This window comes from Coloeus monedula (genome assembly GCF_965178545.1).
Source record: "Coloeus monedula genome assembly, chromosome: 11".
NCBI lineage: Eukaryota > Metazoa > Chordata > Aves > Passeriformes > Corvidae > Coloeus > Coloeus monedula.
The window spans coordinates 4,370,502-4,390,752 of record NC_138791.1 but is presented as its reverse complement, the minus strand read 5'-3'; the positions used below and the strand labels follow the sequence as shown (position 1 = coordinate 4,390,752).

The window sequence follows — 20,251 nt, the reverse complement described above, 5'->3', positions numbered from 1 at the left end:
GGCAGCGCCCACCTCCTCCTGCCCGGGCTTGTGCACGGCTCCCTTTGATTTACTCGCAGTTATGTGCCATTTTCCTCCTGTTTATTTTTAAGCATTTGTAGTTTCGCGGTGTCATTTTATGCCTCCCTTCCCCGGCAGTTTAGCATCCTCTCCGGGTCGCTTGAGCACCGGTGCAGCGGGTGCTCGGGGAGGGGCCAGGCCGTGGGGCCGGAGGGGCAAACAGGGAATGGGGCAATTTCCAGTGAAACCTGGGGAGTAGGATGTGCTGTAGCGTCTGCTACTCTGGGCAGCGACTGTGTGGCTGGCACGTTGCATAGGTTGTGTTAAAGGGGTTGTCTTGGTCACCTGGGAGTCCTTTGAGAATCAGGTATCAGCTCAGCAGTCTCCTGGAAAAGCCTACGCCACCACCGTTTTGTCCTGCATTTATATATAGATCATTGTCAAGTTAAAATTTGGCAATCCAGGAAGAAATATTTCAGTTTCTTTTAGGGTTATTGAGCCTTTTATTTTTGAACACTTTATAACAAAAGCTTTTGTCTTTTCCTGACACGAATTGCCACCTCTTCACTTGTCAGAGATAGGAAAGAATGAGAGTGGTCTGTCTGCCACCTCCATTGGAGTCGATTGAATACTTAAAAATATTAGTAATCATTGTGCCATTCAGAAGTGGAGGGGGCCGGGAGCAGAGGGGAAGGCAGGATGCTGATAAGGGTGAGGTTAGAAGGGTGTTCCCGTGGGCATGAGTCTGAGAGCAGGCAGGCTGTGTTCGGCTCCTGACTCAGCCTTTTCACTCCCTGCAGTTTCATTTGGCAGCTGCTCAGCCTCCTGCACACTTCCATCCGTTTTCTGTCCTGAATCAGGGGCAGTGCAGTAATGAGTGCTGCTAATAATACCCGGCTATGCGAAGAGAGATGTGCTGAGGGCCATCTAAGTATCCCGAGTATACCCCATCCATCTGAGAACTCTGAGGGCCATCTAAAGGGGATGGGAATGTCAGCCTGCAGGCACTCCTTGACCTCAGAAGCTCAGTTTGCTTCTGAGCCTAAGACAGACTTCAGCTCACGCTTTATCTGAATATGTGTAAATTCACAGGGCAGGCGAGTGGCTGGCAGAGGAATTTCAATTTTCACCTTTCCCGTGGCACAACAAGCACAACATTCAGACGGCCATTCGGAGGCCCCGTTGTAGTCCTGGCTCAGGGTTGCAGGGGACACCTGCGTGCCTGGCCCCTTCACATCTAAATCCGAGGTTGTTTAAACCTTCTGTCGGTGATAGAGCAGCACGATGGATTTGAACAGATCTAGGCTAGAGAGGTGGGAGCAGCTCTTGTCTCCTGCAAACCACAGTGAACCTGCACATTCAGAAGGTATTTAACTCGTCGTCAGCCTCGGAGGGGACGCTGAGATCCCAGCTTGGTGTGCCGGCAGGAGCGCTGCAGCCTGGCTCCGGCAGTGAGGATATGTCTGCATCTTTTTTTTCACTTAGAATTGGGCTCCATCTAGTGATCCTCGCCTGGAGGAGGCTTTTTGTGCAGACGCTGTGCTGGGGGCCGAGCAGCCATTTGTACCTCCGGCACAGGGAAGCCACGCTCAGAACTGTGCAGAGGAAACATCCCCCGCAGAAGCGGGGTCTGCGCCGGCAGCTCTGCGCTCTGAGCGGCAGCGGCTGCTCCCAGTGCATGTCCCGCTCTCCTGCCGTGGTTTCCAGCCGCAGTGACCGGACCCGAGCCGCTCTGCTCACGGGTCCTACCGGACCCGGAGAGATGAGCATTGACTCGAAGTAGCTAATGCGTGTGAGCATCAATGAAAGGAGCTTGCATTTGCATTGGAAACTTCTTTAGGGGACCACCTCAGAAACATATCCGGGCTAATGCCTGGGCTGTTTTATCTACAAAGTCACTGATCGGTTCGAAGTCAGGAGCACTTAGCAGTGCTTCATCATTCTACATGAACGTTGTGCTGGTCTTTGGCACTCCTCGGGCACACGACAATGCCCCAAGAGGGAACAGCACAGTGTGCCCGATGTGGTGGTGTCCCAGGCCTTGCACAGTCAATATAAATTGCTGCCATTCACACAAAGGAGTTGTTTAAACCCAGTTTATATTCCTATAAACGGCTCTCCAGAGTTCTGTCTTGAAGAATTAGAACATTACAGAGGCAGTAGCAAGAAATAGTGTTGAGTGATATCATTGAGTGCTAGGCTTTAGTTATGAAAGGTGTGAAAGAAAGCTCAAAGCTCGCAGTAAAGTCAGGGAAGAAAATCCAGAAATTATGAGGCAGTTAGTCCCTCCGGAAAGTTCACCGACACAACAGCACCATCTGCTGCTAAATGTGTGCTTGGGAAGACCGGTGGCCAGAGTCCCTTCCCGCTGCGGGTGCCACGCGGCTTCCGCTGTGCAGTTGGACATTCCTGTGATCTTGTAGAGTTGGTGTAAATGAAAAGTGACATCCAGAATCGTAACTTCCGAGAGGGGTCTGTGTGCCTGGGGACTGGATTTACCTTCACCAATAGGTTGAAGGACTGAAAGTCACCCCTTTGGTTACTTTGGCCCTTACCCTGAGCTGTACTGTAAGGAATCGCAGACCCAGCGTTACCAATAACAAGCAGCAGTTCCTTGTTTAGAGGGGCCAGCTCGTTATTCGAGCAGGACACACCAATTTCTGTAACCAACAACAGGTGGTGAACTTACTGTTGTGGTTTTGATTTCCCAGCCTCGTGAGGAACAATGGAGGAGTCTCTAGGGTGTGGGTGAGTTGTGCCATGGATACAGGGACATCTGAGCTGGCTTTATGAGAAGTAGGATGTGCAGAAAGAAATGGGTTTTATTTCAAGCTGTGAAAAATGCCCTGGGTTATTGTAAGGAACTCAGCATATTTGTTGTCCCAAGGCTTGTGGCATGTGGTGACCTAGAAGGTGATGGCAGTGTGGTGTCTCTTAGGGGTTTTGCTGCTTGATTTGGATGCTGTGTCTCTGCAAAAATTGTATTTCTGAGTGGCCTGGAAGGCCACCCCAGGACTACCAGGCAATGTTGTCATACCCATTAGTTGCAGGATGTTTCAGTGAAAGAGATTAATTTCTTCTGCTCCACTGCAGCATAAAATGAAGCACCATCTCCTGTAGACAGAATAGAAGGGGTTTTTTTGCTTTTGATTTATGATTCTTCTGTGAAAAAATTTATCTTTTTTTCCCCTCTCTGCTGAAATGGAAATGCCCAACTGGTGTCTCTCTGACTCCCCCATCAATAAGCTATGGAGGAACATGGATGGAGCCTCCCCAAACCTTCTCAATGACCAAGACAAGGTACCTGTAATAGGGTGTCTGAGGCCAGGCATAAAAAAACAGCATTTCTATCCTCATCTGTATTTCTATAGGAAAATACCTACTATGTGCTAACATGGAGGAATTAATTTTGAGGAACAAACTCAGGTACTGGGACAGGCTCTCCAGATGGTGAGAGTGGTGTTCGTGAGACTTCGCTTTCCTTAACTAGAAGCTGCTTCATAGCCAGAATTTAAATTCCTCCTGGAAACCATGTTATAATCCCAGGTTAGGACAGAGGGTGTTGAGAATTGAAGAGATGTTGTTCTAGCAACAAAGTATCAGTAAAGATCATTGCCTGTGAAAGAGCTTTATAAACTTGGTTTTGTGTCAGCCAGGAGAGAAAAGAGCTAGGCTGTTTGCTGATGAGCTTTTTGAGTTTGGCTTTTTTCATGCCTTTTTGATAAATCTGAGACAGACACCTCCAGAGCAGAGCCAAAAGACAGGCAGAAAAACATGCATATAGTTTGTGTTTCAGACCACTGTGTACATGACAGACTAAAGTAAAGATCCTACAAGAGGCTGCTTTTGTTCTCCTTCATATCAAAATATTACTCTGTAGAGCTGCCCTTTCTGTCTTCTAATATCACAGATGCAGTTTCTGAAGAACTTCCTGGGGGATTTAATAAGGTTGTTGCAACCTCCCAACCAGACAAAGCTGTGTCCTCACTTCAACCTAACAGTACAGAGGATTTTCTCTTTGGTGACATCTATATAATAGCATTGATAGCTCATAACAGCAGAAAAAAATAGAGAGCTGTTACTCAGAGGAAGCAAAGTTTCAGAAAAACAAGTGACTAGTTTTCAGCTGATAATCTCTTTATCATAGCTGATGGGATTTCCATGGGACATTGCTATCAAAGGGCTGACTTCCAAGCAAATCATAAATATTTTGTATATATTGTATATATATATTTTATATATTGTGTATAAGGAAACTGAGGTCCCTGTAGCATTCAGGTATCACTCCTCAAGATATGGCATCCCTCAGAGAACATTTGATGACATCAGCTTTCCTAGCTCTCCAGATGACAGCAAACTCAGTTATTTCATTTCGTTTTTATTAAGAAATGAGACATTTGAAAGTCTGAAATGTCTTTGATCCCAGTTATTGAATTGCTAGAGCATGGCAAAGAGGCAGCGAAAATACCCAGTGGAATAGCCAAAATTAACCTTCTCTGTTTAAACAGAGTGGTGCTGTCTGTCTGTAAAGCAGCTATCTGTGATATCTAAGACATGATAAAACCAGGGAGAACATGTCCAAACTGTGTGCTGGCTAAAATAAGAAGCTTCACCAGGTGAAGACACTGGTTAGAGGAAAAGGGCTGCTGCTCCAAAGCTTATTGAAAGAACAGGGCCTTAATATTTGCTGTTTTCTCCTATAAGCTGTATAAAGCAGGCATAGCTGAGCTACCAAATTCTCTTTTGAAATTTAAGTTGTTTTGTGTTGTTGCTGTTGGGGACTTCTGGTAAAAATAGGATTAATGTTTAATTTACAGTTTTAGGGATTTTTGTGAAGATGAAAGAACTTTTGCTGTAGTGGGCTTTTAGCCTGTAATAGTACTGTTTTGGGGTTTTTTTTAAACTTCAAAAAGCAAACATCAATGAATAAATAAAAATATCTGTTTGAATGAAAAATGTCCCCTGGCTCAACAAACTGCAGTGAGCCTGTCAGTGTATTCCCCATCAGCATCTCCAGAGGATGCTAATGGAGCTCCACCTGCCACAAGCACAAAGAGAAGCTTCAGGAGCTGTTTTTTATTTTTGGGGCCATCCTTGTGTAGAGTGAGGCTGTCTGATACTTGGGCTGGTGCTAGAAAGGCTTTTTAGGAGTTTATGGTGGTTGAAATTAGCAGAGGGTTGATGTAAGGCCTTATTAACAATGATTCACACTGGGTTTTTAAGGTGTTTGCCCTGTTTAAACTTATTACTGGCTACTGGTAAAATGATGAACTTTGCCAAGAGCATGTCCAGGCAGTATCAGGTGATGAACCCAAACAAGCTTTTCATCCAGTGAGATACCCAGGGACTTGAAAAATGTGTTTTGTATGCTCCCAGTTTTACTCTTTTCATCAGCAGACTGCTCATAACTGACACATGTAGAACCAACTAATTTCACACATCCTGTCTTATTCCCTCATCTTTCCTCCTTGCTTTCCATGCACAGCTTGTTTTTTTAGAAACTCATTCTTGTAATAGTTAGAGTCAGTTTCTTAATGAAATTCCTTACTTCTGACACACTGTAAAAAATAGCAGCCCCTTATGTAGACAGCTGCTTGGAATTTTTGCAACGTTTAATATTTCCTAGAATAGAGTCATAAATTGCCTTTCTACCAACTTCAATGAGCTAGTCAGTGTAACTCCTACTTGCTTTGGGCAGCCATAGGCTTTTGGGTGAGAGTAACATGGAAAGATCCAAAGTGGGGCCAGTAATGGGAGCTACAGATGGATGTGAGCAGGTATGTTTTTCAAATTAAAAAATGCAGAAGAGAGCAGAGAGATCTAGAAGTTTTCTGAAGGGTCTGGCTCCCAGTGACTGAGTACTGAGAAGAGGACTAATAGTTACTTGTTGCAAAGAGAAAGAAATTACCATCTAGGACAAACAGATCAGCAAACACAGGCAGAAGCCATGGGAAGGAAAATCAGAGCAAGCTGGTGACTGGAGAACCATGTTATTGAAGTTTTGCAACCTGGGAGCTCAGAGTTACATATACATTCTCTCAGACTACCACAGTGGGAGGTGATGCAAAGATTAAGAAGGCTGGCAGCTAAACCTGAAAAAGTTGGAAATAGCTGTTTTCCTCAGGGATTTGATTAGCCCAGAATAGGTGAACTGAATCAGGGAACCAGGCCCTCCAGCAGCTGAACTGCTGAAAGCCTGGAAGGGAAACCTGAGGCAGAATAGCTGTAGCGTCACATCACATGGTGATGTACTGCGGATCTGCATCCTGCTAAGTTGAACTACTTTTTATTCCCTGGAGAAAAGGCTCATTAGCCCTTTTAATTATTTTCCTAACCGCTAGAACTCCAGATGCCATTATGTTACGTAAAATGACAAATGTATTTTTAACTTGTAAAGCATGTGAACTTTAAGCTCCTTCCAGTGATACGAATACAGCTCCATTTCAATGCATGACTCATCTTCACATGTAGGGAAAAAAGCTCAGCATTTCACATCCCTGGAACCACACTCTGTGCACCAGGGATGAGCGACAGTTGCTGTGGGAACCATCACTTTTAGTATCCTGACTGTGCATCTGAAAGTGCCGGGAAACACTGGCCGCGTCTTCGGTCGTGTTTAGTGACTGCATATAGTGAGAGCACCCTTTCGGTAGCCAAGCGCCTGAAGGCTCATTGCCCGCTGTCGAGTCTCATTGCAACAGCCTGTTTAACAAAGGGCTTGGAGCGAACGTGGCGGTTCTTCCCAGAGGAGGCACCGGGGGAAGGGCCGGCGGTGCCACCGCGCGGGCGCGCTGCGGTACCAGCCCGGAGCTGCCGCCACTGAAGCCTTATTTGCCCCCTCTATCAGGGCCGTTTACCCCGATAAATTAATATCGTGCTTAAAGTCACCGCCCTAAATCACCTTAAAAATCACCGCGGGGGTTGTTCCCCACCAGGGTTGTTCAGGTGAACCCGAACAGTGGAACCTGAACACGAGGCAGCTCCCGCTCCCCGCTCGGGCCCGGCCCAGTCCCCGCCGGTTGTCGGGGGCTCGGGCCGGTCCCGCCGCCGGCAGCCCGGCGCGGCTCGGGGCGGGAAGGCGGCGCGCACCTGCCCGGGGCGGCGGGGCGGACCCAGGCAGAGCCCGCCTTCCCCGAGCCGCTCCGGGAAGCCTCGGCTGGGGCCGCGCCGCCACAGGCAGGTAATCGAGCTCCGGCGTGGAGCTGCCCCCGCCCGGCTCCCGCCGCCGACACCCCCCGCTCTCCCGGCTTCGCCTCAGAGCTTTCCCGCCCTCCGCCGCCGCCTCAGCGCGGGGGGCTGAGCGAGCGGCCCTTCTGCTCGTGGTAACGGGGCTGCTGGCACCGGGACCCGCCCCGGGGATCCCCCTCAAGTCCCCAGCGGGACCCGCTCGGCTTTGGGAGCCACGCCATGGCATCTCCACGGACTCCAGTTTTTGGGTGGTTTGGTGGTCCCTGCCCCTCTCCTGTGGACCCAGGCAATTAAAGCACTGCCCCAGGGTTCGGTGCCTACCCAGGCAGTGCCGTTCTGGGGTTCAGTCCAGGTATTCCTGGTTCTCTTGCGTAATTCGGGAGTGTCGGGATGAGGCAGGGGACCATCGTGAGGATTTCTACATAAAACATTGAGGCAACAAGTGGTTGATGCGGGTTTATAAGCTTGAAGCTCTGTTCTATTTTACAGAGCTTAGCTGTAGTGTTATTCCAAGACTCAGCAGTTACTCAGTTACTTTTTGTTACAGTAAAAGCAGTGATTTATACCTGCAGACTGAGAGCTGTGTCTTGGAACTGGGGTGACTGGTTTGTAAAGGCAAAGTGTGCTTTCCTGAGGTGACCTTCCGCTTCTGTTCTCTCTAGCGCCTGGTCATCTTGTTAAAAACAAGAGAAAAGCAGTGAGGTGGGACAACAGTTAGTTGACATCAATTACTAACACTTATTTACATTTTTACTCAGGACTCAATGGCGATCAAATGGACTGTTTGAAGCACTGGGTTTGATTGCTTAAGAGAAGGGACTCTGCTGAGGATACCCCACAGGAATCTGTCGGGTATCTCTGTCATCCCAGACTCTTCCCTGATATGGAACAAAGTGAAGGTGAACAGCAATCCCAGGCAGAGAGTCATGTGGAGAGCAAGAGCAGTGTGAAATCCTTGCCTGGGGGAACAGCCCATGTCAAACTAGAGATAAAAAAACATGCAGTTACAGATGACTACAAACTCTCCAAACGTGTGCTAGGGCTAGGAATCAATGGCAAAGTACTGGAGTGTTTCAACAAGGAGACAGGCCAGAAATGTGCTTTGAAGGTATGTGTGTTTTGTCTTTTTTTCCTTATTTATGGTTTGGAGGCCAGAGTTCGCTCCCAGAACGCTGTAAAAGCTACTTGTTCTGTTGCTTACCTTTCACAAAGCGGTGAAGAATCTGAATATGTGGAAACATTTGCTATTGCAACACTGGAGTCTCAACTTGAGCCTTTTCCAGAATATTCTGTGTAGTTTCCAGAATAACGTTATCAGCTGTGAAATTCTCATGTTCATGTTTAAAAGACAAAAAAGCGGGGGAGAGAACAGTGTCTTGGTGTGTTCTGGGAGAAAACTTGCTAGATTTTGAATGAACATATTATGCAATACTCATGAAGGAAACTATTTTGGATCTTGTGCAAAGAATAGGCCTAAGCTGTGAAATATTTAAATGTTCATTGATCTTCAGTCTTTCCTCTGTTTGAAGACTTTTCTTAAGAAACATTTCTAGTTGTTCGTTTATTTTCCTACTTTATTTTTGCAATCCGTTTACCAAAGGATGTTTCCTGTGAAAACACTGATTACACCAGTAGGGCAAGTGAGTTTAGTAGATATTTATGGTGATAAGTACCACTTAAATAAATGGAGCAATAAGCGTTCATTAGAGAACATAAAGCTTACTTGCCTTTTGTTCTACAGCTTTTAAACTTGAAAATTTCCCTGATGCTCTTAAACCACATTGTTAGGGGAAAAAAAGCAGCCTAAATGAGAGCCAGGTGGTTCAGTAGGAGAGAAAGAGAACCAGCTGAAGTAATTGCCATGAGAATTACTTAAGGATGTTACAGATGCCTTGCTGATGTTAATCTGATGGGTCAAGGAGGCTCTCAGGTATCCTTCTTTTTCTTAAACACACTGCATGTGTATTGGGATCAGGGTGGATCTGCTACTGGTCACCTGTAGGGCTGCCAAGGCCTGGAGATGGTCTCTACCAAACAGAACTGCTGTCCCCACCAAAGCTTTTGCATTTTGGTAGAGAAGCCTGGAAATACCTGGTAGCTTTGGGTATTAAAAAAAATTTAATAGAGGAACTAGAAAAGCTTACAATACAATAATTTGCTGATTAATTCACGTGTTTCCAACACTCTCGTGTACTTTATCACACTCTTTTGTATTAGCTCCACGTAGCTGACTCACAGAAGTTTATCATGGGGAAACTGGAGGTTTTGACATCAGACTGCAAGTACTGGGGTTTTGCACCTGCCTAGGGGAGTGTCAAGTTTTTGCAGCTCTGAGGTGATCCATTAATCAGGTCCTTCTGGAGTGCTAGTAGCATTAATTTCTAAACTTAGCATACTGTGATAAAGGATAATAGTTAATGCTGAAGCTGATCTGCTGTTTCTGAAGACTTCATGGCTTTGTTGCTGGTTAGAGATCATTCATACTTCAAAGGTTTTGTAGTCAGAAAGGCTGGAAGCATTTTAAATCAGAAGCTGCCATCCCAGAGGACAATCCAGTAGCAACAAGTATGTTCCAGAGCAAATTTGGTAGCTTTGGAATGAAGTAGGAAATAGATTCCAATGGATATTAGCATGTGGAAAATATTTTTTTATTTTAGCCCTCAGAGATGGGGAGAGGGGAAGAGAATGGAAACTGCTGTGCCCTGACAGAATGTCTTCTGCTTGATGGGTTGGAGGAACCTATGGTGGAGTCTCTAATACCTGTTTCTGTTTAGCACTGATTGAGTTGGCTGTTTTTTTCCAGAACTTTTAATATAAGTTAAGGACCAAAGTTCCACTTCCCCAGTCATTACAGGTCAGCAGTGGCTGATACATCACTGAGCTTACCCTGTACATGTGTTTGTCATCCCCTTTCCCTTCCAACTGTGGAATGTGTGCAGTTTTCTTCTGAAAGGGACAGAAGTATGGCAGCAATATTAAGATGTTTATGAGTTCTCTAGGGAGTCTGAACGGCAGGTAATAGTTTGCTGCTTGCATGTGTGTATTTCTCATTGTTATGGGTTTAAGTGCTGAATAAAAAGTTAAACATGCAATTAAGTAAAACTGCCAGCAGCCCAGAGAGAATCCGCTGCTCTCTGCAAAGATGGGCTAGTGAGAAGATTACCCAACAAGGAGGGATAAAAACTGCTTGGTTAATTGGCAAGAATAGAAAGATCTTTTCCCAGCCCTGAAGATATTTCCAAGGATGAAAATATTCAGAAGAAGTTTTTTCTTTGTTTCTTGTGGAACCTGAACTGGGCCACACAAGTCCCAAACCTGCTCCAGATGACACTTCAGAGCAAATCATCCAGTCAAAGCAGTTACATAAAAGGGACAAGAAACTTGGAAAAAAATATTCAGAAACGGCTTCAGAGCAGAATTCTCTGTGTCAGGACAACAGGGCCTTGCCACTGCTCATTCTTCTCAGGTGTGATGGCAGGGTTATCATTCACTTACAGGAATAGAAAGTGGAGGCTGATGAAGCTGTCACAGAACAAACCCAACTGGTATGACAGGTAAAGAGAAATGGAAGACTGAACTGCAAGTTGAACATGAAAAAAAAGGCATGCTGGATGGATTTTTTTCTGGAGGTTGCTTGCACATATTCATTGAGATTTATGTATATTTGTGGACAAATACTTCAGGCATGAGAGTGCTTGCTGTAACCTGCTCCTGGGAAAGGAAGAACATCACTCCTGCTGCTGAAGATAAAGTGTAATAGGCTGTTCCCCTTCACATCAAACTTGCCCATTAAAGCAGCTCCTGACTGGGCAGATGGCACTGCTTTCTGCCTGCAGGTTTTCTTTTAAATGGGAACAGAGCCAGCACTGCCAGGATCTGGATAGAAATTACTCAATGGAAGGAATTTTAACAGAGGTACTCAAGAGGAAAGGGCTTGAACAGGCAAAAATATTCATCCCCAGAGCCATATGTCAGTCAAGCACTCCATGCTGTAATTGGGAGGTCCCTGTTGTTGCTGTTAGTCTACATCCATAATTGGAACTGGTTAGAATTTCACTAATCATTTTAGAGTGGGAAAACACAATACATCCTTTTGAAAATACTGCAGGGCTTTGGTTATTTTCCTAAAATACTGTGTGGCTTCGTTTACTCTGCTTGGCATTGTGATTTGCTGCCCAGTTTTACAATGTGCTGTCAGCTTTGTTTCTGTTAAATTGAAATGCCACATGCATTGCTGTCCTACTCCAGAAAATCTCATCTGGTTTCTCACTTAGACACATAATGACATTTTGGCTGAACATCACTGTTTCCAAATAGTGAGAACATGGGGATTTAGAAAAGTAGAAGCATAAACAAAACTGCTGTGCAGGACTGTAGCCTTCTAGAAGGCAACTATGTTTTGGTCTCTGTCTCCCTTACAAATAGAAGACCTTCTCAGATCTCTTTCCATAGTTGATCCAGAAATAGCTGTCAAGTGAAGTCTAGTCACTTCTATTTTTATCTCCTCTCTGCCAGCCTGCCCCCTTCCGTTCACTTTACCTTTTGGAGCTTTAAGGCAAATTTAACCTCCACGTCTTTAACGCTGACATCAGCCCGAGTGTTCTCTGCTGGTGTTTGCACTCCTCACTGTTTTTAGAGAGAGGAGACCAAAATAGCTGGTTACCTGTGAGGATAAATGTGAACTCCTGGGACTTGCCTTCCATTAAAAAAAAGCCCCAACCCACAGCTCCTTGTTCTTTCTTTTCTTCTCCCTCATTTCCTTTTTGGCACAAATTCCTGCTAAGTGGTGTCAAAGTAATACTTCAATGTATTTGATGATCTCCTTTATTTTTGTGGAAAATGGTAGGAAGGGCTCAGAGCTGGGATTAAGAAATAATAAGAATAGAGAGAGCAGAGAGGTAGAGAGTCTTCTGCAGGGTATTGGGGCTTCTTTGCATCTGCAGCTTCAGGATTTTGGTGGATGTTTCAGGATGTAAAAACAGTGTTACATGTTAATGTTTATCTTCAGTAAACAGATGGTGCTTCTTTCCAGAAGGAAAGGAAGGACAGTTCAGGCATAGCCACAAAACAAAGACCTTTGGAACTTCAGGAAAGCCAAGTCCATTGGTTATGGGTGCATTGGTACTTTTAGGATGAGTAACTCCTGAGTAGCAGAGGTAAAATGCTTCTCCCCTAAGCATTGGACACATTCCCTGTATACTGCAGGTGCCTCCAGCCACCTGACACTTCCAGGTTAAGGTGGAGTGTATGAATGGACCTGCTACTTCATGGAATTGTTCAGCTTGGAAAAGACCTTAAAGATCATCAAGTCCAACCGTTAAGCCAGCACTGCCAAGTCCACCACTGAACCATGTCTCCAAGTGCCACATCTACACATAGACCTTATCCTCTAGAATAAATAGTGAGTTAAGCCATCCTGTGCCTCATGGAAAATGTGTTGTGCTGCTGAGTGCCAGCAGAAAAGTGACTGTAACTTGCTGATTTGAAGACAAATAGGCTTAGCCCAAATGTTAAATAAAGCAAAAAGCAAACAAAATTGAACACCCTCTTTGCCTTTTAGGTTTAAAGAATTTTTAGTGAATGATAGAAATGATAATTGTAGAGTAGGAGTCTCTGCTGTTACGCATAACAGTATTAGCATAACTTTCTTCTCAGAAGGAAAGAAAACAGGTAATAGAGAAACAAATTTTGCAAAAAAAATCCTTCCTGAAGTGATTCTTGGGACCCACACATAAGACTATCTAGAGAATGTTGTTCTGCTTTCCATAGGTGAGTTGCTGTGGGCAAAGGCATTCTGCCTCAGTTCCATTTAGTCTCGAGCTATGTTTCTGCCTCTCACTCAATTTTAATGTTTCTTATTACATTAAATAATTCTGCATGGCAAAAGCTAATAGTGGGACAGTCTGTTTTCAGTTAGTTTACCCTGAAGCCAGGTCATGATTGCTCACAAACAGGAGACTGTATAGTGCAAAGTATTTGTTTTGCAAGTTATCTAAATAGCTGGTGCTTGTAAAATGCCCTTCTTGCTGCATGAAGTAAGATGATGACCAAGGAAAATGATGCAGCAGTGGAGAAAGCACTGCACACTGTGAAAGTGAAGGTTATTTTAGGCTGATGATTGCCTGTAGAATAGGAAATGGTAACAATCTTCTTAGATGCTGCAGATTGCATTTTTAGAAGAGAATTATGCCAGATTAGGAATGAAACATTTCAACATTTTTGGCATAAGGAAGAATAATGGTGTGCTAAGCTTAGAACTGTGATGGGAATTTGGGGAACCAAGTGTAATAGTTGGTTAGGTTTTATCCAGGGTGAAGCAGCTCTTCTGGAATGATTGTGTGTTTCTGAAGGAAACTAACACTTTCTAGTGAAGTATTCTGTCGTTCCTTCTTACCTACCATGTTTCCTGCAGCCTGTTTATGCTGGTTTAGCTCATGCTGCAGTAAGTTCAGTGTCAGTAACACAGCTTAAGTCTGAGTAACAAAGTCTGGGAGCCGTGTTGTAGATCAAAACTGGATACAACATAGAATGAATATGAGTTCAGAAGAGTTCTAGTTAAGTGGCAGCCCTGTCTACAGAGGAGTACCTAAAATATGGATAGCATCAGACTGGTCCTTGAATTTTATCCTTCAGTGCCAATCTTGGTGACTATTACGTAAATATGCATAAAATACCTAAAATAACTTCCAGTCGATTAAAAAGTGGGTCGTTTCTACTGCTACAAGAATTGTTTTTAAACCAGTGAGTCATTCAAGACCAGAGTCTTTGAGTGCTTTGTACTTATTGGGGCCAGACTGGCACCTTTCAGAGTGTCAGTTGGACTAGTTAATTCTTGAAAAATGAGGACTTATCAATTTACTTTGAAGATCTGACATTCTTGGCTGGTGTGCTCTTTATTTGAAATACAGTAAATAGTTTAAAAAATAAAAAGATGGGCTTGGTCTGAAATAATGAAACCATATGTAATAAATTTTTACTTTTTTGAATGGCAGTTCATTAAGCCTAAAAAGCAGAAACAGAAAGCCAAATGCTGTAAACCATTAAGTCATCTTGAAAAAGCAAAACCGCATTGATGCTACTTTGCAGCTTCTGCGTTCTCCCCCAGTCTCTCAGCAAGCTGGCACAAGTTATACCCTGACTTGAGTGGCAACAAAGCTGGGAAGATCAAGGCGTGTTCCCCGTTTTGCCAAGTTCAAAGACCTGATAATGTTACAGATAAGTGTCTTAGGCCAGCTGTGGGGAGGGTGCTGAAAGCAGAGCGCGTGTGTGCCTCGGTCAGACGCCACTGACCGCCTGACACCCTCCTCGGACTAGAAGGCTCTTCTCTATGTCTCTCCCTCCTCCCTTTAGAGTATAAATCCTCCTATGCCATTTAACCAAAGGTAAACCTCGCTGATTTCTGCTAGTGGGAGTCTCGTTACAGGTAACTGGATTTTGTAAATCAGCTTAAGTACAAAGGAGCAAATATGCAAGAATTTTAAACTTAATTTACAACACGAGTGTACTTCAGCTGCATTTACTTATGGTAATAGCATGTAGAGAGAGATGCCCAGATTGGAAAAAAGCTGATCACGTTTGGGAAGAATCAGGTGCACACCTGAATGTCACAGCTCACACACATCCCTTTTTCCTTAGTGTATTTTTCTCTGACTGTGGTAGCACCCTGTGTAAGAGTGGCCTGGCCTAAGAATAAAGGGCTTCTTGTTGTCGTTTGTGCCAGCTCAGTTTCAGCTGAAAACAGATTATGTTCATGCTGTGATAAATTCACGGGAAGCATAGAGAAGGAAGGTGTCACCATTATTGGGAGCAAGAGTCAATGTGAATTTGAGAAAGTTAATGGATTGATATCTTTCCTGTGAAGACTGTTCTGCTTTAATCCCTTCACTGTACACAGTGATTTATCTTTTTCTTTAAAAAAAGATACAATCGTTGATTTATTTACACCGTCATGCAGCATTTTGCATCCCTAAAGGTTTTTGCAGTTGCTATTTGCTTGACCCTGAAGAAGTTCCCGTTTCACATATGACCTGAATACATTTCCCTGTTTTGGAGGTTTTCCATGATAAATGTGTCTTTAGAACAGCAAACTTTGGGATGGTGTGCAATATTCTGTTAGCAACAGTCCAGCTGTCTGCAGAGCTGTCTTTTTTGTCTTTGCGTCCTGCAGAGTTGTTTGAAGTCCGTGTGGCACAGCGACATCGATGGGAAGGGAAGTGGCAGGGATGTGGCCAGTGCTGGAGTTGGAGAGTAGATGACCTGTTTAATTAATTGGAAAACCGTGAGAACATCTTTCCAATCAGCAGCAGTGAAAGCTGGTGGTGTGGTCTGTCTGGATTAGGGTGTATAAACTGCAGGGATTGTGGTATTTTACACAGACTTCCTAAGTACTTAAGATGATTCAAAGCTCTGTAAATGAGATTAAGCTGTAACGCTGCAGCATTTTAATACCTCGGGAGTGAAGGGGGAGAGGATTCTTGCTCAGCATGTAAATCACGAGTGGCCTCCGAGTTCCTGAATCTTTGTGATACCTGGCATTTTGCACTGGAGCTTTCATGGCCTGTATTAAGAGAAAGCCCAAATATTAAATTTGTGTAAAAATTAAGTTTTCCTCCAGAGAAGTTGGCTTGCTGATTTTTTTTTTTTTTTTTTTTGAACCCCAAAAACCAAACAAACCACCCTGAGTGTGCCATCCTTATGAGTAATTTCAGATGATCTGGATAAGGAGCCAGTCTTACTAAAGTTGCACTGTGCACAGATCTTAAGTCTTGCCAGTTCAAACTCTGGCTCTTCTCCATGGGCTTTTTCCCAGGATTTTTTTTTCTTGAATACTCTCCTAGGGATGCTGGCATTCCAAGTAACAGACCCTAAAGCAGCTCTTGGGATCTGAGTCAACAAGGGCTGAGGACAGATTTATTAAGCCCTTTGTAAGGGGAGAAATCAGAAAAAAATTGATTGTTTATGGGTTTTTTGGATGGCATTTCTGAGATACAGAAACTGTTTGGGAATGGCAGGGTGTGGAGCACTCATGATCTCCATGGCTAGGACTTTGTTGTGTGCTGATGTTTTGGCTGGGTGAGTGTTTTGCCCAGGTGTGAGTCAGTCTGGGCCTTGTGAAAGCCCTGCAGTGCTGAGTTGTACCACCCTTAGCTTCTTTTGTACTGTGGGGTGGGGCTGGGTGTAATTTTGTTTTCAAAGGAGAGCAGTTACAAAATGGATAGAGAGCAGCACACTCACCTGTGTTCTGTGCTGGACTCCTGTGTACTCCTTAGCTCTGAATCTACCATATATTTCAGGGATGAAGTGTCCTTAAAATCCATTTGCAGTGCCACGAGGCCTGGCATTTGGCAGTGTTCTCCTGGCCTGTTGTTCCAACACTGAGAAATACTCTCCTTTACGTGCTTAATTTTTAACCAAAATTATATTTATTTTTCGTGTAAAGGATTAATTTCTCTCAGGGCCTTATTCCATTTTCCCACATGTTGCTTTTAGTCAATGTGGCTTTGTCAGAAGCAGTCTGGTTTCCACAGCAACGAGTTGTTAGCACCAAAGATGTCAGAGCTCCAAGGTAGGGAGGGGAGGGGGCCGCATTTTCTGGCTCAGCTGCTGTGCCACGGTACCGGCCTTGCTGCAGCCACGCTACAGCACAACGTCCCCATTGTCTTCGTGAAGAGTAAAAGCCTTTCATTTTGTACTACTCTTCCCTTTCCAATCAATTTTCAGTCAAAATTTGACACTTGGGAGGTAGATAGGGCTTGATGGTTCCTTGATGCTTTGAAGCTTCCTGTTCTTTCAAGCCCTCTCTCTGTTCTAAGGGCACTGCTGTGTCCTCTGCTTTTTAAAGAGTTTTTCTGTGGACAAAATAGGGCTTTTGCATACATACAAACCCTGTGGCAGTAAGTTTGTGATAAAGGGGAGCAGAGCACTATTCTTTCTGACCCATGTTCAATGTCTGCCTGTGAATGATAACACAAAAAATTGTCAGTCCTTTCACCTTGCCCAGTTATGTGAAACCTGCTCCAATTAAACCTGCTCAGTTGGGTTTTCCAAGGCACCCATTTCCTTAGGGTGGGAACTAAGCCTCGCTGCTATTGACCTTGGAAAATTGCATTATTTAAAACGATTTTCTAAAACACAGTTGACCTGTGAAATTCATTGCCCCAGGAGCTGAGAGGTTGTGATGCTGTGAAGATCTTGAAAGAAAACAGAGCTTCTCTGAGCATTTCAAATGTGAAGAAAACCCCCTGGGGTTTCAATATACTGTACAAATTTGGCTGTGATCTTCTAGATCCTGTTGTTACAACTGATAAATACAAAACTGTCAGGATAAATAATGAAACTTTGAGCTTCAGAAGGCATATTGTTGTTTCTCTTGTGTTAAGTGTACTGGTGCTGCAGGGGTAAAATATCTTCCTGTCTAAGGAGAGGGAAGTGGAGCTTTGGCCTCAGCTCTGCTGGTGGCTGTGCCTCTGGGTAATGTCCATCCCTTGCACAATAGTTTCATGTAAGGGTGTGTCTTCCTAGGTTAGTTGTACTTGTCTAAACTTGGGTGTAAACATAAGGTGAAATAGGGTTTTTTTGCAACAGCTATTCATATTTAGACTTTTTTTTTTTTCCCTCTTTTGAAGGGCAGGGCAGGAAGGCACTTTATGTGGAAATACAAACAGTGTAATGTCATTGAAACTTCTTTTCAGGCACATTCTGCTCCTCATTTTCACCTTTAATATGAATTAAGGTAAAACTCAACTGCTAAAAACAGTTAAAACCAGAAGCTGAAACTTTAGAGACTTGGGTAGTTAATACTTAATGGCTTAAATATATGATGAAATCATGCACTCCAATGCAGGTACGAAGAAATTCAATTTCTGGAAGTCTGCTGTTGACTTTTAAAGGCTAAGCTTTGTATCTGGAACTTGGAATAGAATTGCAAACCTCTTTGGTAGCTGGTTGTATTCTTACTCTTTATTTCACTCACTTTCTTAACAAGTCTCTAGCTCTGCATCAGAGTATGTGGTGCATAAATCATGCTTACAAAGGGCAAAATATCTGCATAGCTGCCTTCTGTACTGGAATTAGGTGGTTTTCCAGATTTATCATGTTTAGTTAGGAGGGCTTTCAGTTGATTTTTTTTTTTAATGTTTGAAAACGTACAAAGTAGCATCTCCCAAGATTGCTGGCACCAGAGTGCAGGGAAGCAGACTGCCAAAGAGAGAGTGGTTGAATGGGGAAAGGTCAATTAATTTAGAAACAGTCCCAGTTCTGGGGGATTGGTATCAAGCAGAATTTTTCTCCAGCCTCTTAGCCTTGTAATAACTTCTTCCTGGTGCTGAGATGCTGTTGCAAAAGGCCTCTTGAAGGCAGAGGGAGTGTGAGAGTGACTTTCATTTCCATCTGGATTTCAGAAACCCTGCTTGCTAGGGTGTCTCTGTTGTGATGGGTGTCTGGCTGTCTTGACTGCCTTTGCTTGGGCTGGGCCTCTGTGTCTGTTACTGTTGAACAGTGGGACAAGTCACGCAAGATCTGCAAAAAATGGACCTCTTGCTGCACTTGGGAAGAGGAGAAAACAGCAGTATACATTATTGATAAAACACTTTATACAAGAGCAGTTCGTTCTGAGCCTTCCCCACCTCTCTGCTGTCTGAATCAGTTGTGGAGGTGTGAGGGAGGGTGAATGCTGTGTTGTGTTTGTGCACAAAAGCCAAGTCTGCCAGGGAAAATAAGGAAAAAAGTTCTCACAAGTGTTGGCTCAATAAAACATCCAACACAGCAATAGTGATTTATTGTTAAATGGTTCTTGCTGTTTGTGGTAGTCTTCATTTTTGGCAATATGAGGTAATAACTGTGTAGGACAGCTTGGGTTTAAAACCAAAGCAGGATTTTTCCTCCATCCTACAAGAAGGGAGCAGGTTTCACTGGAGGGCAGTTGTGGAGGAGGAGAATGGTTTGAGCTTTGAGCCTGAGCAGTCAGTGTGAGAAAGGGCTGTGTGACAAAAACCTCTGTGGATAGCATGGGAAAGCATCCATGATACTGCTCAGCGTGGAGCTTCTCCCATGTCTTCGTTCCTATCTATCCCAAGCATCAAAGCTCATGAGGAGAGTGTTCTCTGGTTTTGTTTATGTGAACCTTCTAAGCTCAAACACTTGAGGCCACTCAGTGTGCTGTGTTTGTACTGTGTGCCCAATACTGTTTTCTAATTCAGTCATGCAAGTTCCAGATATTTATTTATTTCTGCTTCTTGAGGATGCTCTGACTGGGCAGACCAAAAGGGAAGTTTCTGTCTTTTAAACCTGATCTTCTGATCTGCATTTGAGCAAGTTAAAATAGGGGTGGCTTGGTAGAGGGAGGTGTTGTTAATATTACCACTGGTCACCAGCTTCTCGTGTACACAGCACACCACCTTCATCACCAAGGAGCATTGCTCTGTTTTATATAAAAAACGAATAACATTAATGTGTCCCATCTTCCCTTGGTTTCCTGCTGCGTAGGGGATTACCAGGAGACTACTGCTTGTCATTCCCCCTTTATGTGCACAAGAGCATTAAATGCTCTTTGGCTGAGATTAACACTCTTAATATTATTAATATAAATTAAGGTTCTGGTTTATGTTGCTTCTTATTACTAAGGACTCCTCACCTTCTCTGAAGATCAGTATGCTTCTAAGCTCCCAAGTCTACCGGGTTTGGGGTTTTTTGCAAAAAAGAGCTCACCAGGATAGAACTCCCTCAGTTTCAACTTTTAAACTTCATAGGAGGAACAACTTTTCTAATGCAGTGACCCTACTGAGAAATTACATTGCACTGTCTGTTCAAGCCTTCAAATGATACTTAAACTTTAATTAAAAAATAAATTAACTTTAATGAGATAATTTACGCTTTCATACCGTATTTAATCTAAATCTGCAAATTATTCATCAAAATACCTTCTACCTGTGGATTGTAGCAATCTTTAGATTCCTGTGCACATTTTATTGCATGATAATACAGAAATCTTCACTGGTGCTTTGTATCTGCACAGAGCAGTCAGTGGCCCTGCTTCAAAACTTGGGGATTGTGGGGATTTTCTAAT

General features: G+C 43.9%; 1 protein-coding gene across 2 annotated transcripts in view; it reads left to right on the top strand.

The window, feature by feature from the left end:
* The first annotated feature begins 7,130 nt into the window (after positions 1-7,130).
* Positions 7,131-20,251, top strand: part of MAPKAPK3 (MAPK activated protein kinase 3) — a 53,845-nt gene continuing 40,724 nt past the window's right edge. The window contains exons 1-2 of one of the 2 annotated variants that reach the window (XM_082289052.1): positions 7,131-7,180; positions 7,947-8,296. In XM_082289052.1, the coding sequence (XP_082145178.1) occupies positions 8,072-8,296 (225 nt within the window). In that variant the 5' untranslated portion in view covers positions 7,131-7,180; positions 7,947-8,071. The other variant, XM_082289053.1, reaches the window with a different exon arrangement.